At 48.3% G+C, this 21,440-nt stretch overlaps 1 protein-coding gene across 9 annotated transcripts in view; it reads left to right on the top strand.

Annotated features, from left to right (window-relative positions):
- Nucleotides 1–21,440, top strand: part of PARVG (parvin gamma) — a 67,664-nt gene that overhangs the window by 25,577 nt on the left and 20,647 nt on the right. For 6 of the 9 annotated variants that reach the window (XM_030914166.1, XM_010369329.2, XM_030914165.1 and 3 more), the window contains one exon: nt 307–639. The exons of 1 other annotated variant lie outside the window; for it this stretch is intronic. Coding sequence is in view for 7 of the 8 variants with exons in the window: in XM_010369329.2 (XP_010367631.1) it covers nt 307–416 (110 nt within the window). In the remaining variant the exon portion in view is untranslated. Of the gene's footprint in view, nt 1–306; nt 640–8,527; nt 8,668–15,200; nt 15,572–21,440 lie in introns of those variants that run through there. 2 more of the 9 variants (XM_030914171.1, XM_030914167.1) reach the window with 2 other exon arrangements.

The following is a 21,440-nucleotide window of genomic DNA, read 5'->3' on the forward strand; positions in this document are numbered from 1 at the left end:
CCTGGGGTGGGGGAGACCAAGGTCTCTGGGGACAGGCTGTCCAGAGAAACCAGACCTTGAGGAGTTGCTGTGTTGGAGGCACCACAGAAGGGTTCAGGGGAGGACTGGCCAAGAGGAGGAGGCAGGTCACACAGCGGGCATGGGACTCAGGCCTGGAGTGACCAGCTGTCCTAGTTTCCAAGGATTCTCCTGGTGTTAGCACTGAAATCCTGAATGCCAGGAAACCCCTCAGTGCAGGGCACACCGGGATGGTCGGTCACTGCCACCTAGGCCTGACCGGCTGCTCTGCCCTCCTTTGGTCCACAGACATCGTGAACAAGGATGCCAAGAGCACACTGCGGGTGCTCTATGGCCTGTTCTGCAAGCACACGCAGAGAGCACACAGGGACAGTATGCCCCGTGGAGCCCCGAATTGACCCTCACTGCCCCCAGAGCCTGCCTGTCAGCTCAGCTCAGAGGGCCCGAGGCCACAGGGGGTCCTCCCGCAGTCCCGCTGTTTCCTGTGCATTCATGACCTGCTTTCCTCCCACCCTGTCTCCTGTCTCCATCATCAGATTATCTCTGAACCCCCTTGTGTGGATCATTTTGAGCTGCCTGGCCTTGCTCAGTTTATTTTAATAAAAGTATTTCTGGGAGGGATTCTGGGAACTTGCCAGGGTCCTGTGGAGGGCCCTTAAACCCACAGCCTCCCTCCCGTGGGGTGAGTGTGGGTCACATCAGTCTCTGGGCCCAGGCTCGTGAGAGCCCAGAGAGGTGGCATCACTCAGGGCTGGAGGCTCTCAGGGACAGGGCCCACAGCCCCAGACCCTAACTTTTCCAGCCCAGCTCCCTACACTGGCCTGCTTCTCACTCGGGATGATGGGCCCCAGAGTCACCCTTCAAGGCAGGAGCCCGCGTGGCTCCATAGCCACGCCCCCACCCACCCACCGGGAGAAGTGGATTCAGTGACTGTTAAAGCAACACAGGCCGGGCTGAGCCCTGCAGCTGCCCTCATGAGTTTTGCCCAAAAGTCACAAAGGAGCAATCTTCATGGTTGGTTAGTGGGTTCAGGTCGTCTCCAGTCTGTCCTCGGGAGCTGTGGTTTCACACTCGCTCCAGTGAGACTTGGCGTTTTCTGCACATAAGAGTTGCGTGGGAGAATTGCGCATAGTCGGTCCAGGGCTTCTGGAGTGGGGCTGAGCTGATGGCTGATGGGAGCAGAGGAGGAGGCTGGCGGGGAGGGCTGAGGCAGGCAGGGAGGTCTGAGGCTGGCGGGGAGGGCTGGGACTGGAGGGAAGGGGTGGAACTGGTGGGGAGGGCTGGGACTGGGGGGAGGGGTGGAACTGGTGGGGAGGGCTGAGGCTGGTGGGGAAGGTTGAGGCTGGTGGGGAGGAGTGAGGTTGGTGGGGAGGGGTGGGACTGGCAGGGAGGGCTGAGGCTGGGGGGGAGGGGTGGGAATGGCAGGGAGGGGTGAGGCTGGTGGGGAGGGCAACCACTGCCCCAGGCTGCTCCTCCTCCTTGGACCCTGAAGAGGCCTTTGGGTCTGGGATTTTCACAGTTTGACAGCTGTGGCCTTGGGGAGGGGCTTGTGAAGGGGTTAGGGGATAGGTCATCACTGACACCCACTGGGGGCGCCTGGGCAGATGTCCTTCGGGAGAGCAAGATGGGAGCCAGGGACGCGGCGCCAGGTCAGCCCTGAGAGCTGGTGTCTGGGTGTAAGGAGGCCTTGAGGGGTCTTCCCTTCACCTAGCCTCCCATCTGCCTGCCCCTCTCAGCTCCCAGTTCACAGGGCAAACCCAAGCCCATGAACGGGTTCCATGTGAGCGCTCAGATGCACCCCTCTTCATGGATACCCACCCTACGCCAGCTGCCTCTGGGAAACGTGCATCCTCCCACACCAGGTACCTGGAGCCCAGCTCCTTCCACCTGCTCAGGTGCCCCCTCCATTGAGATGCCCCCTCCAGCGCCTCAGGTCCTCTTCTTGAGCTTCTGGGGACAGAGGCTCAACTTCTCACAGCTGGCTTCATCCCGAAAGCCTGAAATCCAGCCCCACTTCTTGGGGTCTTTGCGTCCTCACTTGCTCGGGCCCCACCCACTGCAGGCCGGCTCTGCCTGGCTGTTCCACATCCTCACTCTTGCTCTATTTGACAGCAATTAAAAAAAAAAAAAAGTGACTTATTTAATTTCTGTAGCTTTATTGAGGAATAACTTCCCAGTTTGAAGTGTACAATTTGATGAGTTTTGACAAATGCATGCAGTCAATGTAATCACCACCATCGTTATCCAGACATGGGACATTCCCATCACCATGCAAGTTTCTGCACCTGTCTGTAGCCAATCCCCTTCTCCCAGCCCCTGGCCCTGGGGACCACTCATCTGTTTTCTGTCACCATCATTTAGCCTTGTCTAGAATTTCTTATAAACTGTGTCCTATGGTATGTTGCTTTTTGTGTCTGATTTCTTTCACTTAGCATAATGCTATTGAGAGTATCTCCATTGTTTCTTTTATCAACCACCCATGTCCTTAGTACAGCACCATTATATGGGTACACAGCAATTTGTGTATGCGTTTGCCAGTTGATGGCCCTTTGGGGTTCTTTTGGGGTTTTAGTTTTTATGAGTGGCATTGGTATTCATGTTCAAGTCTTGGTGTGGGGCATATGTTTTCATTTTTCCTGAGTAAGTACCTAAGACTGATGTGGCTGGGTCATATTAGTGTATATTTTACTGTATAAGAAACTGCCAACTAGGCTGAGTGTGGTGGTGCATGTCTATAATCCCAGCACTTTGGGAGGCTGAGGTGGGCAGATCACCTGAGGTCAGGAGTTCAAGACCTGCCTGGCCAACATGGTGAAACGCCATCTCTACTAAAAGTACAAAAATTAGCCAGATGTGGTGGTGCACACCTGTAATCCCAGCTACTTGGGAGGCTGAGGCAGATAAAAACTCTTGAACCTGTGAGTTCAAGTGAGCTGTGAGTGCTTGAACTTGTGAGTAAAGTTGCAGTGAGCTGAGATCGCACCACTGCACTTAAGCCTGGGCAACAGAGCAAGTCTTTGCTTCAAAAAATAAAAATAAAAATAAAAAAAGACTGCCAACTCTTTTCCAAAGTAAATGTGCCATTCACATTTCCACCAGCAATGTATGAGAGTTCCAGTTGCTCCACATCCTTGCCAACACTTGGTACTGTCCATCTTTTCCATTTTAGCCATTCTAGAGGGTACAATGGTATCACATTGTAGTGTTAAATTTATTTCCCTAATGACTAATAGTACTGAGTATGTGTGTTAGTCAGCTTGGGTTGAAGAATACCATAGAGATGTATTCCTCACAGTTCTGAAGGCTGGTAAGTTCAAGATCAAGGTGCTGGCAGATTTGGCTCCTGGTGAGGCTCTCTTCCTGGCACACAGATGACTTCCTTCTCTCCGTCCTTACAAGGTCAAGGGAAGAGAGAGAGAGAGAAGGGGAGAGAGAAGAGAACAAGAGCATCAGAGTGCTCTGGTGTTTCTTCCTCTTATAAGAAAATGAATCCCATCATGAGGCTCCATCCTCGTGACCTGATCTGACCCTAATCACCTCCCAGAGGCCCCACCTCCAAATACTACTACACTGGGAGTTAGAGGTTCAACATGTAAATTTTGGGGGTACACAGACATTTAGTCCATAACAACGTCTTTTCATGTATGTTTCCATCTGTATATCTTTGGTAAAGTGTCTGTTCAAATCATTTGCCTTTTTTTTTTTAATCTAGAAGTTTTGTAATTTGAGCTCCTATATTTAGGTCTATGATCCATCTTGAGTTAATCTTTATATATGGGGTGAGGTAATAGGTCATTTTTAAAATTTTCTTTTCTTGCCTGTGTATGTGTATACACATATACATATATGTGTATATATATAAATGCATAATTGTTCCAGTACTATTCATGTAAAGATTTTCCTTTCCCATCAAATCACATTGGCACTTTTGTAGAAAATCAATTTGCCATATATATTTAGGTCAATTTCTGGACTCTCTATTATGTGTTATTCTGTTCTGTTGATCTACACAATCTACATCTTTATGTGGATATGTGTATTTTTATACCAATACTATAGTGTTGTGATTACTGGAGGTTTATAACAAGTCGTGAAAGCAGGTAGTATAAGTCCTCCAATTTTTTTTTTTTTTTTTTGAGATGGAGTTTCAATCCAGGTGGATCACCTGAGGTCAGGAGTTCGAGACCAGCCTGGCCAACATGGTGAAACTACGTCTCTACTAAAAATACAAAAATAAGTCCTACAATTTTGTTCATTTCAAAAATTATTTTGGTTCTTCTAGGTCTTTTTAATTCTTTTGGTTTCTACATAAAATTTAGAGTCAGTTTGTCATTTTCTCTAAAAAGTCTGCTGAAATTTTGAATTGAATTGTGTTCTTTAGATCGAATTGGGGGAACTGACATCTTAAATATATTGGGGAGCTAAGATCATTGATTTGAGAACATTCTTCTTTTATATAAACATTTAATGCTGGAATTTTTTTTCTAAGAACAGCTTTAGCTGCATCTATGAAAATACTATATGTTGTGTTTTCACCTTCATGAAGTTCTTTCTTTCACCTTCATGAAGTTCAGAATATCTTCTAATGTCAAATGTGACTTCTTCTTTCACTCGGGTTATTTAGAAGTGTATAATTTCCAAATATTTTGGGATTTTTTTCCAGCTATCTTTTGGCACTGGGTTTTGTTGTGGTCAGAGAACATACTTTGTATGATTTAAATCATTTAAAATGCATTATGACTTGTTTTATGTACTGGATTATGATCTATCTTGATAAATATTCTGTACGCACTTGAAAAAGAATGTGTGCTCTGCTGTTGTTGGACAAAATGTTTCATAAATGTCAGTTAGTTGGTTGATTATGTTCTTCAGATCTTTTATATCCTTACTAATTTTCTCTCTACTACTTCTATCAATTACTATATATGTAAATGCAATTATATATATATAAATGCATAATTGTTCCAGTGTTAAAAGAGAAGTGTTAAAATCTTCCAGTGTAACTGTATATTTCTCTATTTCCCCTTTCAATGCTATCAATTTTTGTTTCATAACTCATAAAAGATTATAGTGTCCTTTTGTCTCCTTTATCCCTTGTAATATCTCTTACTCTGAAATCTGCTTTGTCTGATATTAATATAGCCACTCAATCTGTTAGTATTAGCATGGTATATCTTTTTCTATACTTTTAAACCGAGTCTATTTAAAGTAGGTTTCTTATAGACACAAATAACTGTGTCTTTTTATACAAAACCTCTGCCTTTTAATTAGAGGGTTTAGTCCACTTACATTTTTTATTGTGGCAAAATATACCTAGCATAAAGTTAACCATTTTAGTCATTTTAAGTGTACAATTCAGTGGCATTAAGTACATTCATACTGTTGTGCAACCATCACCTCCATCCATCTCCAAAACTTTTCCTTTTTTTTCCCCTTACAGTTCTGATTGAACCAGTTTTATTTTTATTTTTTTATTTTTTTATTATACTTTAAGTTCTAGGGTACATGTGCACAACATGCAAGTTTGTTACATATATATACATGTGCCATGTTGGTGTGCTGCACCCATCAACTCGTCAGCACCCATCAACTCGTCATTTACATCAGGTGTAACTCCCAATGGCATCCCTCCTCCCTACCCCTCCCCACAACAGGCCCTGGTGTGTGATGTTCCCCTTCCCATGTCCAAGTGATCTCATTGTTCAATTCCCACCTATGAGTGAGAACATGCAGTGTTTGGTTTTCTGTTCTTGCGATAGTTTGCTAAGAATGATGGTTTCCAGCTGCATCCATGTCCCTACAAAGGACACGAGCTCATCCTTTTTTATGGCTGCATAGTATTCCACGGTGTATATGTGCCACATTTTCTTAATCCAGTCTGTCACTGATGGACATTTGGGTTGATTCCAAGTCTTTGCTATTGTGAATAGTGCCGCAGTAAACATACGTGTGCATGTGTCTTTATAGCAGCATGATTTATAATCCTTTGGGTATATATCCAGTAATTGGATGGCTGGGTCATATGGTATTTCTAGTTCTAGATCCTTGAGGAATCGCCATACTGTTTTCCACAATGGCTGAACTAGTTTACAATCCCACCAACAGTGTAAAAGTGTTCCTATTTCTCCACATCCTCTCCAGCACCTGTTGTTTCCTGACTTTTTAATGATTGCCATTCTAACTGGTGTGAGATGGTATCTCATTGTGGTTTTGATTTGCATTTCTCTGATGGCCAGTGATGATGAGTATTTTTTCATGTGTCTGTTGACTGTATAAATGTCTTCTTTTGAGAAATGTCTGTTCATATCCTTTGCCCATTTTTTGATGGGGTTGTTTTTTTCTTGTAAATTTGTTTGAGTTCTTTGTAGGTTCATCTCCAGAACTTTTTCATCAACCCAAACTGAGACTCTGCACCCAGGAACTACTAACTCTCCATTCTCGCCTCCCTCAGTCCATGGTAACCACTATTCTACTTTCTGTCTCTGTGAATTTGACTATTCAAGGTACCTCTAGTCCTATTTACATTTAATGGAATTATTAATGCCATCTTGCTATTTGCCTTGTTCCTATGTTTTTCTTATTTCTTTTGGATTGAGAACTTTTTAGCTATGTGAATTTATTTTCATTATTGGCTTACCAGCTGTATTTCTTTATTTTCTTTTCCTAGTGGTTGCTCTAGACTTTATATACACATCTGCATTCACATCCTGTGGTTGCTATAACGAATTACCACAAACTTCTTGGCTTAAAACAGTAGAAATTTATTCTCCCACAATTCTGGAGGCCAGATGTCTGAAATTAAGGTGTTGGAAGGGCCACATTCCCTCTGGAGGCTCTAGAGAGAAAGCTGTTCCTTGCCTCTTCAAGCTTCTGGTGGCTACCAGCATCTCTGGGCTTGTGGGTGCATCGCTTTAATATCTACCTCCACAGTTACTTTGCTTCTTTCTCCATTTTCTGTCTATCCCTCCTCTGTGTGTCTCTTATAAGGGTACTAGTCATGGGATTTAGGACCCACCCAGATAATCCACATTATCTAATCTCAAGATCCTTAATTTAATTATATCTGCAAAAACCTTTTTTCCAAAGAAGCTAACATTCACAGGTTCTGGGCATTAGCATGTGGATAAATCTTTTTGGAGGCCACCTTTTAATCTATTATAACATCTTAACTTATTACAGTCTACCTTTAAGTAATATTACTTCCATTTCACTCTTCTGTGTCCTATTGTCATGTGTCTCATTTCTATAGAATAAATTTCACAATATATTATTTTTGTTTAAAAATGTCAATTGTCTTCTTTTGAGACAGAGTCTCCCTCTGTCACCCAGACTGCAGTACTCACTGCAGCCTCGACCTCCCAGGCTCAATTGATCCTCCCACCTCAGCCTCCTGAGTTACTGGGGCTACAGGCATGCACCACCACACTTGGCTAACTTTTTTGGATTTTTTTTTTTTTTTGTAGAGATGGGGTCTCCTATGTTGTCCAGGCTGGTCTCCAACTTCTGGCCTCAAGTGATCCATTTGCCTTGGCCTCCCAGTGTGCTGGGATTATAGGCATTAGCCATGGTGTCCAACCACATCGATTGCCTTTTAAATAGTTTTTTTTTTAATTGAGAAGAAAGTCTTTTATATTTACCTACATACTTATTATTCCTGGTGCTCATTGTTTTGTTTTCCATTTGGTGGTATTTTCTTCTTGCCTAAAAGACTTTATCATCTTGTGTAGTGTTGGTTATATGAGCTTGTGTACCTACGGAAATAAATTCAGTATTGGTCCTTCCCACTCCAAACAGCTTTCCTGGCGATGCCTTCTGCTTCTAAAATTCCTGTCCCTCCTCCCTAAGGGTCACTCTCCAGTCTCCACTGCAGCTCTAGCCCTGAGCTCCAGACCCACATTTCTTTCTTTTTTCTTTTATTTTTTGTGTGTGGTAAAATACACATAACACAAAATGTACCATCTTACCATTTTTAAGTGTATTCAGCAGTATTAAGTACATTCCTATTATTATGCAACTGTCACCACCCTCCATCCACAAAACTCTTTTCATCTTGTAAAACTGCAACTCTGCATCCATTAAACAATAACTACCCTTATCCTCCTCCCCTAGCCCCTGACAACCACTGTTCTACTTTCTGACCTAATCCACATTTTGAACTTCCCAGGGCATAGCTCTGCCTGGGGTACCCACCCCAAGCTCACCACATCCAAGTCAGAACTTGCCCCGTTCTCTAATCCTCACTCTGGAACTTTCCAGCTGGCCTCCCTTTCTTGTCCCTCTGACTTCACTTCTGCACCAGCAGCCAGAGTGTTTTTGTCCTGGGAACCCAGTCTCACTACCATCCTGCTCTAACCTTCCCAGGGCCCAGCCTCCAGGCAGCTTCTGGACTCGGTGCTCTGGTGCTGCTGGCTTTGTGGCCCTCCTGCTCACTGTGTTCTGTCTCCTTCCCTGCCTCAACCTTTCCACACTGCTTCCAGTTATATCCCTGACATCTCTGCAATCTTTCCAGGTCTTTCTGATGCTGTTCTCTCTGCCCAAGATGCCCTCATCCCGCCTGCCCCAGGAACTTGTCATTCAGAAATGGAGTGGGGACATTATTTGAGAAGAAAGTGGGGAAGAGGGTTCACCATGGGACAAGGTGGGTGCCTGGGGGCCCCAGGTGCCTGTGGGTGGGTGGAAGAAGTGGTTCCCACAAAGAAGACTAAGACGAGGCAGGAGCAGGGAGCCCTTTCCTCCCCTTATTTCACTATCCATGGCCTTCGCTCTTTTTCTCTCTTCTTCCATCCTAAGAAATCCGACTCCAGTAGAAGTTGCAGCAGAAGTTGGAAGCAGGATAATTATAGCAAGCTGAACAGGAAGGCGTCCAGGGCCAGAGAAGGAGCTGGCAGCTTGGGCTGGGTGTGCAAACAGCTTCGAAGTGAAGGGAAATGCCTCGAAGGCTGGGGTGCCTCGGAGTTGAGCTGCTTCCCAAAATAATCCAGAGGGCAGCTGTCTTGGAGTCTGAAACTGGGTCTGGCCGCCTGAGCTGCAGGAAGCCCCAGGACTCACACCAGCTCCACTCTGGGAACAGATGGAGCTAGGATTTTTTTTTTTTTCTTTTTACCAAAGTCAGCTGGTAAGCGAACAGCTTGTCTAGAGAAAAGTGTGTTCCTGCCTCCATATCTTCTGGCAATGGATCAAGGCTGCCAATGCCATCCCAACCCCCATCCCTGCACCACCAGCCTTCTTTCCTTGTAAGACTTGGGCAGTGGTGAGCAGAGGGGCATCATGGACCTAGAGACACATGAGGTCCCCACCCCCTGGGAGTGTAGCCCAGGGAATGTCCTGGGCCCCTAGGTCAATGGGGGACTGGGCTGAGGGGCCTGGCTGGTAAGAAAGTAGATGATGAAGATGTCCCAGAAATGATTCTTCCAAGAAGAGTCAGCCAGTGGAGCTGGGTTGGCCAACAATTGCATGAAGTCATTTATTTATCCACAAGCATTTCATATGGGTTTGTTTATTATTACCTAGAAAGGTGATGCATTAATACCTAGGTGGGTTTTTACAAATGTGCAAAATCACAGTGCACACACCATTTGTAAGAGAACTTCTCCACCTACTGTGTGCAGGCCCAGGGCACAGAGCTGGGTATAAAGAGAGTGCTCAGACCGAGGCTCTATCCTAGGGGAGGTGTGACCCAGGGTGGAAGGGGCTGGGTGGTGCAGTGCTTAGAGTGTGATGCTTGAGTTAGACCCTGGGGTGTGAATCCTGGGCACATCCTCACCTCACTCTGTGACCCCAAGCAAATCACTTACCTCCTTAAACCTCAGTTTCCTTCTATGTCAAATGGAGGCAAAAGGAATCTATTCTTTATAGGGCTATTAAAAAAGTTGAGTATCTGGAGAGCTTGAAGCTTGCTGGACACATAACATTCAATAGATGTCAGATGACATCATCGGTGTCATCACCATCATCACCACCACTGTCACCATCATCACTATCACATCATCACCTCCATCATTATCACCATCATCACCACCGCTGTCACCATCATCACTATCACATCACCTCCATCATCACCATCATCACCACCACTGTCACCATCATCACTATCACATCACCTCCATCATTATCACCATCATCACCACCGCTGTCACCATCATCACTATCACATCACCTCCATCATTATCACCATCATCACCACCGCTGTCACCATCATCACTATCACATCACCTCCATCATTATCACCATCATCACCACCGCTGTCACCATCATCACTATCACATCACCTCCATCATTATCACCATCATCACCACCGCTGTCACCATCATCACTATCACATCACCTCCATCATTATCACCATCATCACCACCACTGTCACCATCATCACTATCACATCACCTCCATCATTATCACCATCATCACCACCGCTGTCACCATCATCACCATTACATCTCATCATCACCGTCATCATCTCATCATCACCTCCACTGTCACCATCACATTGTCATCACCTCCATCATTATCATCAGTCACTATCATCACCATCACATTATCATCATCACTATCGTCACCACCATTACACCATCACCATCATTACTGCTACATCACTATCACTACCATCATCATCATTGTCACCATCACCATCACTGTCACCATCATCACCACTATTGTCACTATCATCACCATCACATCATCATCGTCATCACCATCATCACTACCATCATCATCACCATCACAGTCATCATCACTACAGGCACAAAAACAGTGCTGGAAGTCCCTCCTCCATAGGTCCAGGTGAGGATGCAGTGACATGAGGTTCGTGAGGTTAGAGGCCTGGCATGCCTCTGGCACTCAGAGTTAGGCACTAAAAGACCAGCTCATCAGATGAGTCTTACCTGGATTTTGTGTCTCAGCTTCTAGGCTTTGCTTGTTGGAGACCCACAGCAGCACCTAGCCCTGGATAAATACTTGTGGACTGACCCACTAACATGACCTCTTAACTCTCCTGGGTGAGTCAGATCTAGACCTGCTGCTTCAACTTGCAGCCCACCCAGCTGGCCACCCCAGCACTCCAGGATGCCAGTGTTCAAGCAGGGCTCAGCTCTGACTTGAGCCCATCTTCTCGGCCCCTGTGCTGGGCTGGTAGGCTCACCAGCTCAGCTGAAAACACAGGGGCAAATGGAGAACCTATGGCTCCATGATCTCTCTCTTTTCCCCGGCTGTCTGGAGTAAGAGGCAGGTGTGTGATATGGGAAGTCCTGGCTCCAGTCTTACTGGGCCCCTTAGCAGCTGTGTAGTTTTGGACCAGTCCCTGCTCCTTTTGAGCCTGAGTTTCTTCATCTGTAAAATGGAACGATCCTGCCTGCTTAGTTCAACCCCCAGGATGGGAATCTGTCTTAAGGATGAACTGCAATAGTGGTGGGCAGGGTTTTGAAAAGTGCTATCAGCTAAACAATGGCCATGGCTAGCACTGACTGGGGTCTCTACCTTTCTTCAGCAGCCATGGCCCAGATGGCCTGGCCACTCACCAAGCCCATCTCCTCTTCCTGCTGGGCACGCAGCTGGACTGCATGCCCCGCCTTCTTTGCAATCCCACGTGGTCATATAACTGAGTTCTAGTCAGTAAAATGTAAATCAAGTGAAATACAACATTACTGAGCCTGGTCCTCAAACCTGGTCCCCTGCATGACCTGATACTCTGATACTCCCTGATGCTCTGGTGATGCCGACAAGCCTGGTGAGATTGGAAGCCATGTGCTGAGATGCTGGAGCCACAGACAGAGTCACCCTGGGAGGAGAGCTGCCTGCCAGTCAGGAGCACTCATTTTGAACTGTATATGAGTAAGAAATATTTGAACTCCTACTCATTTGGTGTTTGTTATAGCGGTGGTGTACAAACACTGTAGCACTTGACTAAAACAGCTGCATCAACTCTATTTAATCGTTCATTTTATTTCAATTAGATTTTTTTTTTCCTTTCTAGAAGTTTTATTTGCTGCTTTTTCAAAATATCTTGGCCTTTTTGTAGTCTGTTCTTTATTCATATAATTTGTATTTTTGAACCCTTCCTTTGATTCTTTCTACGGATTATCTTCATGTTCTGTTCTGTGTCTGATGACGCTAATATCCAAACCTTTGCAGCTTCACTGTGCTGTCTGTCGTTTACCTTGATGCTTGCTCATGGTGCTTTTTCCCTTGTGGGTCTTTGTGGGTTTTGATTGTGGTCCTTTCAAATTAATTGTGGAGAATTCTTCAAGGCATAGGTTGAAAATGGGAAGCATCAGAGATTATTCATGTCTGCTTCTGCTGGGTGTGTAGGGTCACTCCAATTTGGCTCTTTCATATGCAGATCCTAGCCTAAGGATTTGGGGGTCCACACAGCTAGTGTAAAACCCATATTACGGCTGTGGTTATGAGCCCTGGCTGAGCCCATCTGGCTTGTGGTTATGACTCTTCAGGGGAGGTTTTTATTCATTTTTTACTCATGTCCAAGATTGATATAGACAAGTATCCTTGCTTTCCCTTTCTTCAGCCCCTCCTTCCCCATCTTATTTCAATAATGACAGCACAGTCCTTTGGGGGATACCAGCTTTATGTGGGGTTTCCCGATCGTTTTTCGAGACAGAGTCTCACTCTGTCCAGGCTAGAGTGCAGTGGTGCCATCTCGGCTCACTGCAACTTCCACCTCCTGGGTTCAAGCGACTTTCCTGCCTCAGGCTCCTGAGTAGCTGAGACTACAGGCGCCCACCACCACGCCCAGCTAATTGTATTTTAGTAGAGATGAGTTTCACCATGTTGGTCAGGCTGGATTCGAACTCCTGACCTCTAGTGATCTGCCTACCTTGGCCTCCCAAAGTGCTGGGATTATAGGTGTGAGCCACTGCACCCCTCCAGGTTTCCTGATTTCCCTTGCTGGGTGGGCCCTGGCTTTCCTCCCATGCCCAGGGCCATATGTGGTCATTACAAAGGAAGATCAGGTAACCAGGCGTGGCCGAGGTCCCCCAGGCAAAGCCAGCTTTGGCAACTTCTCACCTCTTGGGATTTCACTTTCACTTGTAGTTCTCTGGTTTGTGTTTTCCTTGTTCTTGCTCAGCGTGGTGCATTTTAACACATACATTATAGATCTCTCTGTATATATGCGCATATAAAATACATTTATATACATACATACATATAAATTATATTTTCCGTTGCTTTGCAGTGGGACTCTTGTTCAGCGATTAAGTCTGCCATACTGTGGAAAATAGAAGCATTCTCTGGTAGCACATAGTAGATTTTTAATAAGCAGCAAAAAGTATCTTTAAAATCCTCCCTCTCCATTTCGAGTCCCCACGTGGAAGCATCTGCTCTCCCACCATCCTCCTCCATTCAGGAAAGCCCTCCCTGTGCCTAGCTCTGTCTCCCAGCCCAGCCCAGCCCCTGAACCAACCAGACAGTGGAGGAGGGGTTGAATTTGTCTATAGATAGTCTTCTCCATCACGTCTGTACAGTCGGCCTTCAATGTCTGCGGATTCCACATCTTCAGATTCAACAACCTTGCATCAAGAATATTCAGAAGAAAGGCAGGGCATGGTAGCTCATGCCTGTAATCCCAGCACTTGGGGAGGCTGAGGCGGGTGGATCACTTGAGGTCAGGAGTTTGAGACTAACCTGGTCACCATGGTGAAACCCCATCTCTACTAAAAATACAAAAATTAGCCAGGTATGGTGCGGCAAGCCTGTAATTCCAGCTACTTGGGAGGCTGAGGCAGGAGAATCACTTGAACTCAGGAGGCGGAGGTTGCAGGGAGCCAAGATCATGCCACTGCACTCCAGCCTGGTGACAGAGTGAGACTCTGTCTCCACACACACAAATAATAATAATAATACAAATTTAAAAATATAGTATACTATTTACTTAGCATTTACATTGTATCAGGATTATAAGTAATCTAGAGATGATGTATAAGTACAAGGGAGGATGTGTGTAGTTTATATGCAAATACTAGGTCATTTTATATCAACGACTTGAGCATTTGTGGATTTTAGTATCCTCGGGGGGTCCTGGAACCAATCCCCAGGATACTGAGGGACAATTGTATACACCAGCCAGAAAAGGCTTTGGTGCTTTCTTCTCAAGGACACAATTAGTGTGGGGTGTGCTGGGAGATGGAATCTTCTGGAAGAGCTGGTCCTGACTCTGCTGGAGGGCAGAGTAGGCTGGGGTAGCTGTTCTGGAAGAAGGAAATGGCCTGAGCCCCAGGGGCTGAGGGAGGCAAGAAACGGGTGTGAGGGAGCCCACAGCCTGAGACGGAGACTCAGCTTCCCTGTGGGCTCACCTGCGGGAGGCAGAGGCCCCAGCTGACCCAGCGCAGCAGGCAGGTTCTACATCAGCATCAGGCAGAGCGGATTTTTTTTTTTTTTTTTTTTTTTGACAGGGTCTTGCTCTGTTTTTCAGGCTGGAGTGCAGTGGTGAGATCATGGTTCACTGCAGCCTCAACCTCCTGGGCTCAAGCAATCCTCTCACCTCCGCCTCCCGAGTAGCTGGGACGACAGGCATGTGCTACCATGTCCAGCTAATTTTAAAATTCTTTTAGAGATGGGGATACACTACGTTGTCCAGGTTGGTCTCAAACCCCTGGCCTCAAGTGATCCTCCTGCCTCAGCCTCCTGAAGTGCTGGGACTACAGGTGTGAACTACTGTGCCTGGCCAGACAGAGCTTTCTAATGGGCAAAAATGGTATCCATGGCCTTAGAGGCAGTGAATCTCCATAGAGAGGGGTGTCAGCAGAGGGAGGAACCACCTTCTGGGGAGTCTGCACAGGGTTCCAGCCTCCAATGTGCAGGGGAGAATGAGGTGCTCCTAATGGGTTGGGTTCCACACCCTGGGTCAAGTGCCTTGTTCAGACCACCTTGGGCACAGACCCTATGCCCTGTCCTGTCTGCTCCGGCTGTCAAAATCTGGGCTGTGGTGGTCAGACAGGGCCCATCAGCTGATGTCCATTCACCATTTAGGAGCTCCTGGGGACAGGTAGGATGTCATCGGGACCAAGGGTAAGACCAGAGTCCCTGGGTCGCATAGAAAGCATCGGTCATGCTATTCCCACGATGCCACTCAAACCTAATCACACGTCTAACTCATCTAGGGGGTACAGGCAGACTGACTCCGAGGGGACAAGGCCTTTCCCCACTCATAGCTTCGGTCTCCCCCTTCCTTTTAGGGCAGGAGGCTCTGACCTTGAGATTCTAGGGCATCACCCTCCCTGTTCTGGGCTTCTCAGAAGCAACCGCCCCACCGACCATCCGCAACACACACACATCTCTGGCCAATTTCCCTGGGAGCAGCAGCTGACAACAGGGTTCTGCGGTGCTGTGACAGTGGGCCGGGTGTGATGTAGTGATGGTTTCCGGAGCAAGGGGCAGGATCCCTAAAGAGCAGAGTGGACTTCCTAGGAGCTGGGGAAACCTCAGAGCTCCTCCCTCCCTCACACGGCAGCTTCCAAGGTACTGGGAGGGCCCCAGTCATGCATGTGCAGTGGCATGGTCTCGAATCACTGCGACCTTCGCCTCCTGGGTTCAAGCGATTCTCCTGCCTCAGCCTCCTGTGTAGCTGGGATTACAAGTTCCCGCCACCACACTTGGCTAATTTTTGTATTTTTAGTGGAGATGGGGTTTCACCATGTTGGCTAGGCTGGGCTTGAATTCCTGACCTCAGGTGATCCGCCTGCCTCGGCCTCCCAAAGTGCTGGGATTACAGGTGTGAGCCACCTCGCCTGGCCCACATGGTGTAGTTTCTATACACCTGGTAAGAGGAAAATATCTTTGGGTTTCTTTATTTAAAATGACAAATGGGGCCGGGCGCGGTGGCTCAAGCCTGTAATCCCAGCACTTTGGGAGGACGAGACGGGCGGATCACGAGGTCAGAGATCGAGACCATCCTGGCTAACACGGTGAAACCCCGTCTCTACTAAAAAAATACAAAAAACTAGCCGGGCGAGGTGGCGGGCGCCTGTAGTCCCAGCTCCTCGGGAGGCTGAGGCAGGAGAATGGCGTGAACCCGGGAGGCGGAGCTTGCCGTGAGCTGAGATCCGGCCACTGAGATCCGGCCACTGCACTCCAGCCTGGGTGACAGAGCAAGACTCCGTCTCAAAAAAAAAAAAAAAAAAAAGACAAATGGTAGAAGTTTTGCAGCCCATAATGCCTGAACCTGGACCCGGAGCTATTGAAATGGGGTTGCTCCAGAAAAGCTATGCTCTGAGACCCCCGGGGCTGGGACACTCGGCAACTTCTTTCCAGTGGAGACCCCGAGTTCCTGCTCCAGACCTGACCTGCCTTCCCACAGCTGGGGGATCCTGCAGGTCTAATCAGGTCCCTGGACTTCACACCCAAGCTGCCCTCTAGCAAGGTAGCAGCTGCGCACGGACGGCTGTGTTCAAATCCCTGCTCCTGCTTTCCCTGCGTGGCCACTGCACCAGGGAGGCTTCCTCATTGTGGGGGTGAGGATTCTGATGCCAACCATAACAGCTTCCCGTCTTTCCTGCCTTCCAGTTTCCTCCAGCTGCCTGATAAACCTCCGTGCATGAGAGAACCATGGTTTTGGGTCTTGCTATGTTCCTGGCCTCTCTGGTTGAGGAATCTGGCCAGGGGCTGGCGGGGGTCTCAGGTGGGAAGGCTGGACAGGCAGGAGGTGACCGGATCCTGGGGCTGCACTCATCCTGGGGCAGTGGTTCACTCCCACCTTGGGTCCCAGGTGGACTTGGCTGGTGCTGCCAATGGAGCAGGGGGGCACAAGTGGCCTCCCTGTGTGCCTTGGGCTTCTCAGGGCATGAGAGCCGGGCTCTGAGTGTCCCAGGGGTGGTCATACTCCCCGGCCTCACCGTGCTTTATGATGGAGGCCGTCACAGCTGCCTTGTCCTCTGCAGAGTCCTGAGGTGGTACAGGGCATCACATGGTGAGGGGCTCAGTGTGTTGGCTCAGGTCTCTCTTCCTTCTTGTATAAAGCCACTAATGCCACTCTCGTCATAACCCATTAATTCATTAGCCCATTCATCTATTAAGCTTCTAATCTGTGAATGGATTAACCCATTCAAGAGGGCAGAACCCTCATGATCCAATCACCTCTTTTTTTTTTTTTTTCTTTTTGAGATGTAGTCTCGCTCTGTCACTTAGGCTGGAGTTCAGATCTCAGCTCACTGCAACCTCCGCTTCCCTGGTTCAAGCAATTCTCCTGCCTCAGCCTCCGACTAGCTGGGATTACAGGCGTCTGCCACCACACCTGGCTAATTGTTTTGTATTTTTAGTAGAGACGGAGTTTCGCCATGTTGGCCAGGCTGGCTTTGAACTTCTATCCTCAAGTGATCCACCACCTTGGCCTCCCAAAGTGCTAGGATTACAGGCATGCGCCACCGCACCCAGCCCCAATCACCTGTTAAAGGTTCCACTTCTCTTGGCCGGGCACAGATCACCTGAGGTTGGGGAGTTTGAGACCAGCCTGACCAACATGGAGAAACTCCGCCTCTACTAAAAATATACAAAATTAGCCAGGCATGGTGGCGCACACCTGTAATCCCAGCTACTCAGGAGGCTGAAACAGGAGAATCGCTTGAACCTGGGAGGCAGAGGTTTTGGTGAGCCGAGATGGTGCCACTGCACTCCAGCCTGGGCAACAAGAGCAAAACTCCGTCTCAAAAAAAAAAAAAAAAAGAAAGAAAAAGAAAAAATGGCTCCACCTCTCAACACTGCCAAATTGGCAATTAAGTTTCACGTGAGTTTTAAAGGGGATCAGTGGGCCACTGTGGCCTCAAGAGCCTTGTGGGGTTTGAGATGTGAGAGCTGAGGACCACCAAGGAGAGGGGGCCGCGGAAAGCAAATGATGGATGACCCAGAAGGGGATTGGACCTCATGCAGGCTCTGTGAGCAGCTGGCTGTGCAGAGCTGTTCCCTGCTGGGCAGGCAGCTCAGATCCTCTCTTGAGTGAAGACAGAACATATTTCGAATGCAGCTTTCCTATGGGCACAGCTTCTGTCTCAGAGCAACTCCTAGGACAATGTGGCCTGTCCGGAGGGAGCCGGGAGGAGGGCACTGGTCAGGTCCTGGGCCTTTTCCCTTCCAGGCACCGGCAGGGAGCTCCACCCTGGCAGGCGTGGGGAGAGGCCGGAGCGGCAGGCACCGTGACCAGCTGGAGTGGGGACGCGTCTGACAAAAGACTTCCCCCACCCCCTGATTTGTGAATCTAATTTTAGGAAAAATTTTACACAGTGTAAAAGCCTTTAAACACACGTAGCTACACATTTTACAAGCTGCTTCTATCGATAAGAATAAAATTACATATAAGAAACATTAGCTTCAAGCAAAACTACCCTCCATTCGAGGACACATCTCACTGGGGTCACTTGCTATGGAGGTGGAGGCGCACTGATGCGTTTGCATCACGGCTGCTCCTGACAGTTTGCAAGTATTATTTGAGTTCCCACACACTCATTCGACAGGAGCCCAGAGCCGCCAGCTCACAGCCACAGCCTGGCTGAGCTGGGCAGGGTGGAGGTGGTGGTGGAGGGGGGGGAGGAATTCAATGGGATGCCCTGGGGCCAGGGAGGGATTCAGGAATTGGAGCCAGATGCTGAGAGTGGCCATGACCTTGCAGTGTTAAAGGAAAGAAGGTATGGGGTGGGGGTACCCCACTCTTCAGGACCAGCCTCTCATCCATGCATCCCACTCATATTTATGGAGTGCCCATCACCTGAGTGGATTTGATCTCCCTGTGAGTTAGCTCAGGGTTACCATAACATATGACCACAAACTGGGTGGCCTAAATCAACAGCAATGTCTTCTCTCACAGTTCTGGAGCCCAGCATCCGAAATCTAGGTGTCGGCAGGGTTGGTTCCTTCTGGAGGCTCTGAGGGTGAGTCTGCTCCGGGCCCCTCTTGCCCAGCCTCCAGTGGGTTCTGGAAGCTCTTGGCATTCCTTGGCTTGTGGCCACATCCCTCCCCTCTCTGCCTGCAATGTCACGTGGCCTTCCCTCTGGGTGCCTTCTGTGTCTGAGTGTCTCAAACCTCCCTCTCCTTTCTTTCATGAGGATGCCAGCCAGTAGATTTAGGTCGAGCTTTGTCTTAATCACATCTGCAAAAGCCCCATTTCCGAATAAGGTCACGTTCACAGCTCCTGGGGTTAGGATGCAGACGTGTCATTTTGGGAGCACTGTGCAGCTCACTGCAACCTCAGAGAAGGCCCAGGAGGGATGGAGTTTTCCTTGAGGTCTCTGCAGGGCTGCCCCCCCGGTGAGGGAAGCTGGCACAGGGGCCCAGCAGAGGGATCCAGTGGCTGAGGGGAAGGAGCCAGAGGGACCTCGGTCCCAGGAGGAGCTGCCTCATAGTTTGGCAAGCACAATAAGCCTGGGGCCTCAGGGCCTCCATAGCTCTGGGAGCAGCCAGACCCGGTGCCCCAACTCGGCCCCTTCTCTGTGGGTGTCTTATTCCATTTTTTGTTGCTTATAACATAATACCTGAAACTGGGTTTTTTATAAGGAAAAGCAAGTTACTTCTTACAGGTACGGAGGGTGAAAAGTCCAAGGTCAAGGCACTGCATCTGGTGAGGACCTTGCTGGTGGGACTCTCTGCAAGAGTCCCAAGGTGGCACAGGGCATCACATGGTGAGGGGCTCAGCGTGCTGGCTCAGATCTCTCTCCCTTCTTGTGTAAAGCCACTAATGCCACTCTTGTCATAACCCATTAATCCAGTAGCCCATTCATTTGCTAAACTACTCATCTGTGTATGAAACTAATCCTTTCACTCACAAAGGCAGAACCCTCATGATCCAATCACCTCTAAAGGCTCCACTTCTCAACACTACCAAATTGGCAATTACATTTTACATGAGTTTTTTGAAGGGTGCAAATATTCAAACCATAGCAGTGGGCCACTGTGACCTCAAAAGCCTCCTCAATGTTTCTGCCCTCTGTGATCCCAAGCCCACCCAGACTCTCCTCCCGGCACCACTCAGAGCAGACGGGAAGGCCAAAAGACCTATAGTCGGTGGGGGTGGGGAAGGTGGGGAGGTGACCTGGGGGAGAGGCTGCTCAACAGGGATGCACACCCAGACAGGTGGCCTGTACCCTGCCAACAAGTGCCCAATTGCCTTACTCCAGTTTTTTGGTTTTTATTTGTTTTTTCAGACAGAGTCTCACTGTGTTGCCCAGGCTGGAGTGCAATGGCACGATCTCCACTCACTGCAACCTCTACCTCCCAGGTTCAAGCAATTCTTGTGCCTCAGCCTTCCGAGTAGCTGGGATTACAGGCATGCGCCACCATGCCTGGCTAATTTTTGTGTTTTTAGTAGAGATGGGGTTTCCCTATATTGACCAGGCTTGTCTTGAACTCCTGACCCCAAGTGATCCACCCCCTTTGGCCTCCCAAAGTGCTGGGATTACAGGCATGAGCCACCGCGTCCAGCCCTCCAGTTTTTGATCCTGGGACTGACTCTTCCCCAGTGAGAATGTCAAAGGTGCCTGCCCACCTCTGGGAATTCCCTCCCCAGTCCCGTCCCTTTGTTAAGAATGCTGCTGTCACTTGTACCCACACATAGAGCTCCTTCCTGTCACCCAGCTGTCAGCTTAGTTGACACTATTCAATGTCAACTAATGCGAAAAGCCCCATTGCCCTCTCCTGTGGCCTTGTGTCCTCCGCACTGCGTAAGCAGGAGCTGGAATCTCCTCCCCCTCTTCCCTGCGCTGCTGGGTGTAGGTTCCTATTTGTTTCTCCACTGACGGCAGGGACCCTGAAGGGACCAGTTCACGACATCCTACGTCTAGAAAAGTGCTCAACACATTACAGGAATTCAAGAAAGAAGTTTGTCAAATGAAGGAACTTTCTGACATTCTGAAGCGACTAACGATGGCATGGACCACTTGGTAGTAGTGAGCTCCCTGCCATGGGTGGTATTTAAGCAGTAGTTGGATGACACTCAGAGGGTGCATTAGAGAGACAAACGCGGGAGGTAGAGTTCAAGCTTAGGGCAAACACAGATCCTTCTCAGGGTCTCTGACCATTCAGTGTCCCCTTCCCTGCTACCATCTTGCCCTGAGACCCTGGGGGATGCCTCTCTTCTCTCTGAGCCCCAGTCTCTCAACAGTTCTAGAAAACAAAAGGTGGCAGCATCTATTTGGCTGAGCCACCTAGATAGAAAAGACTTTGGAAGGAAAGGCTAATATTTATTCGTTATCATATTCAGCAATTAGACTGGGGAGCCACAAATAGATATTTCTAACAAGAGCCCGTCTGTCCCTGCCTCTCCGGCTCATCCTTCACACTCCTTGTTCATGTCACGTCTTGCTGCCTCCCGCACTGGGGGTTTGGCTTGAATATTTGCCAGCTGCTCAGTTATTTTCTGGGGTGATTCATGGGAAAGTGGGACGTTCAACTGCAGTTGGGATGTTCTTTTAAAAGAACATGTGCCGCTCCCAACG

Source organism: Rhinopithecus roxellana, chromosome 13, assembly GCF_007565055.1.
Source record: "Rhinopithecus roxellana isolate Shanxi Qingling chromosome 13, ASM756505v1, whole genome shotgun sequence".
Lineage (NCBI taxonomy): Eukaryota > Metazoa > Chordata > Mammalia > Primates > Cercopithecidae > Rhinopithecus > Rhinopithecus roxellana.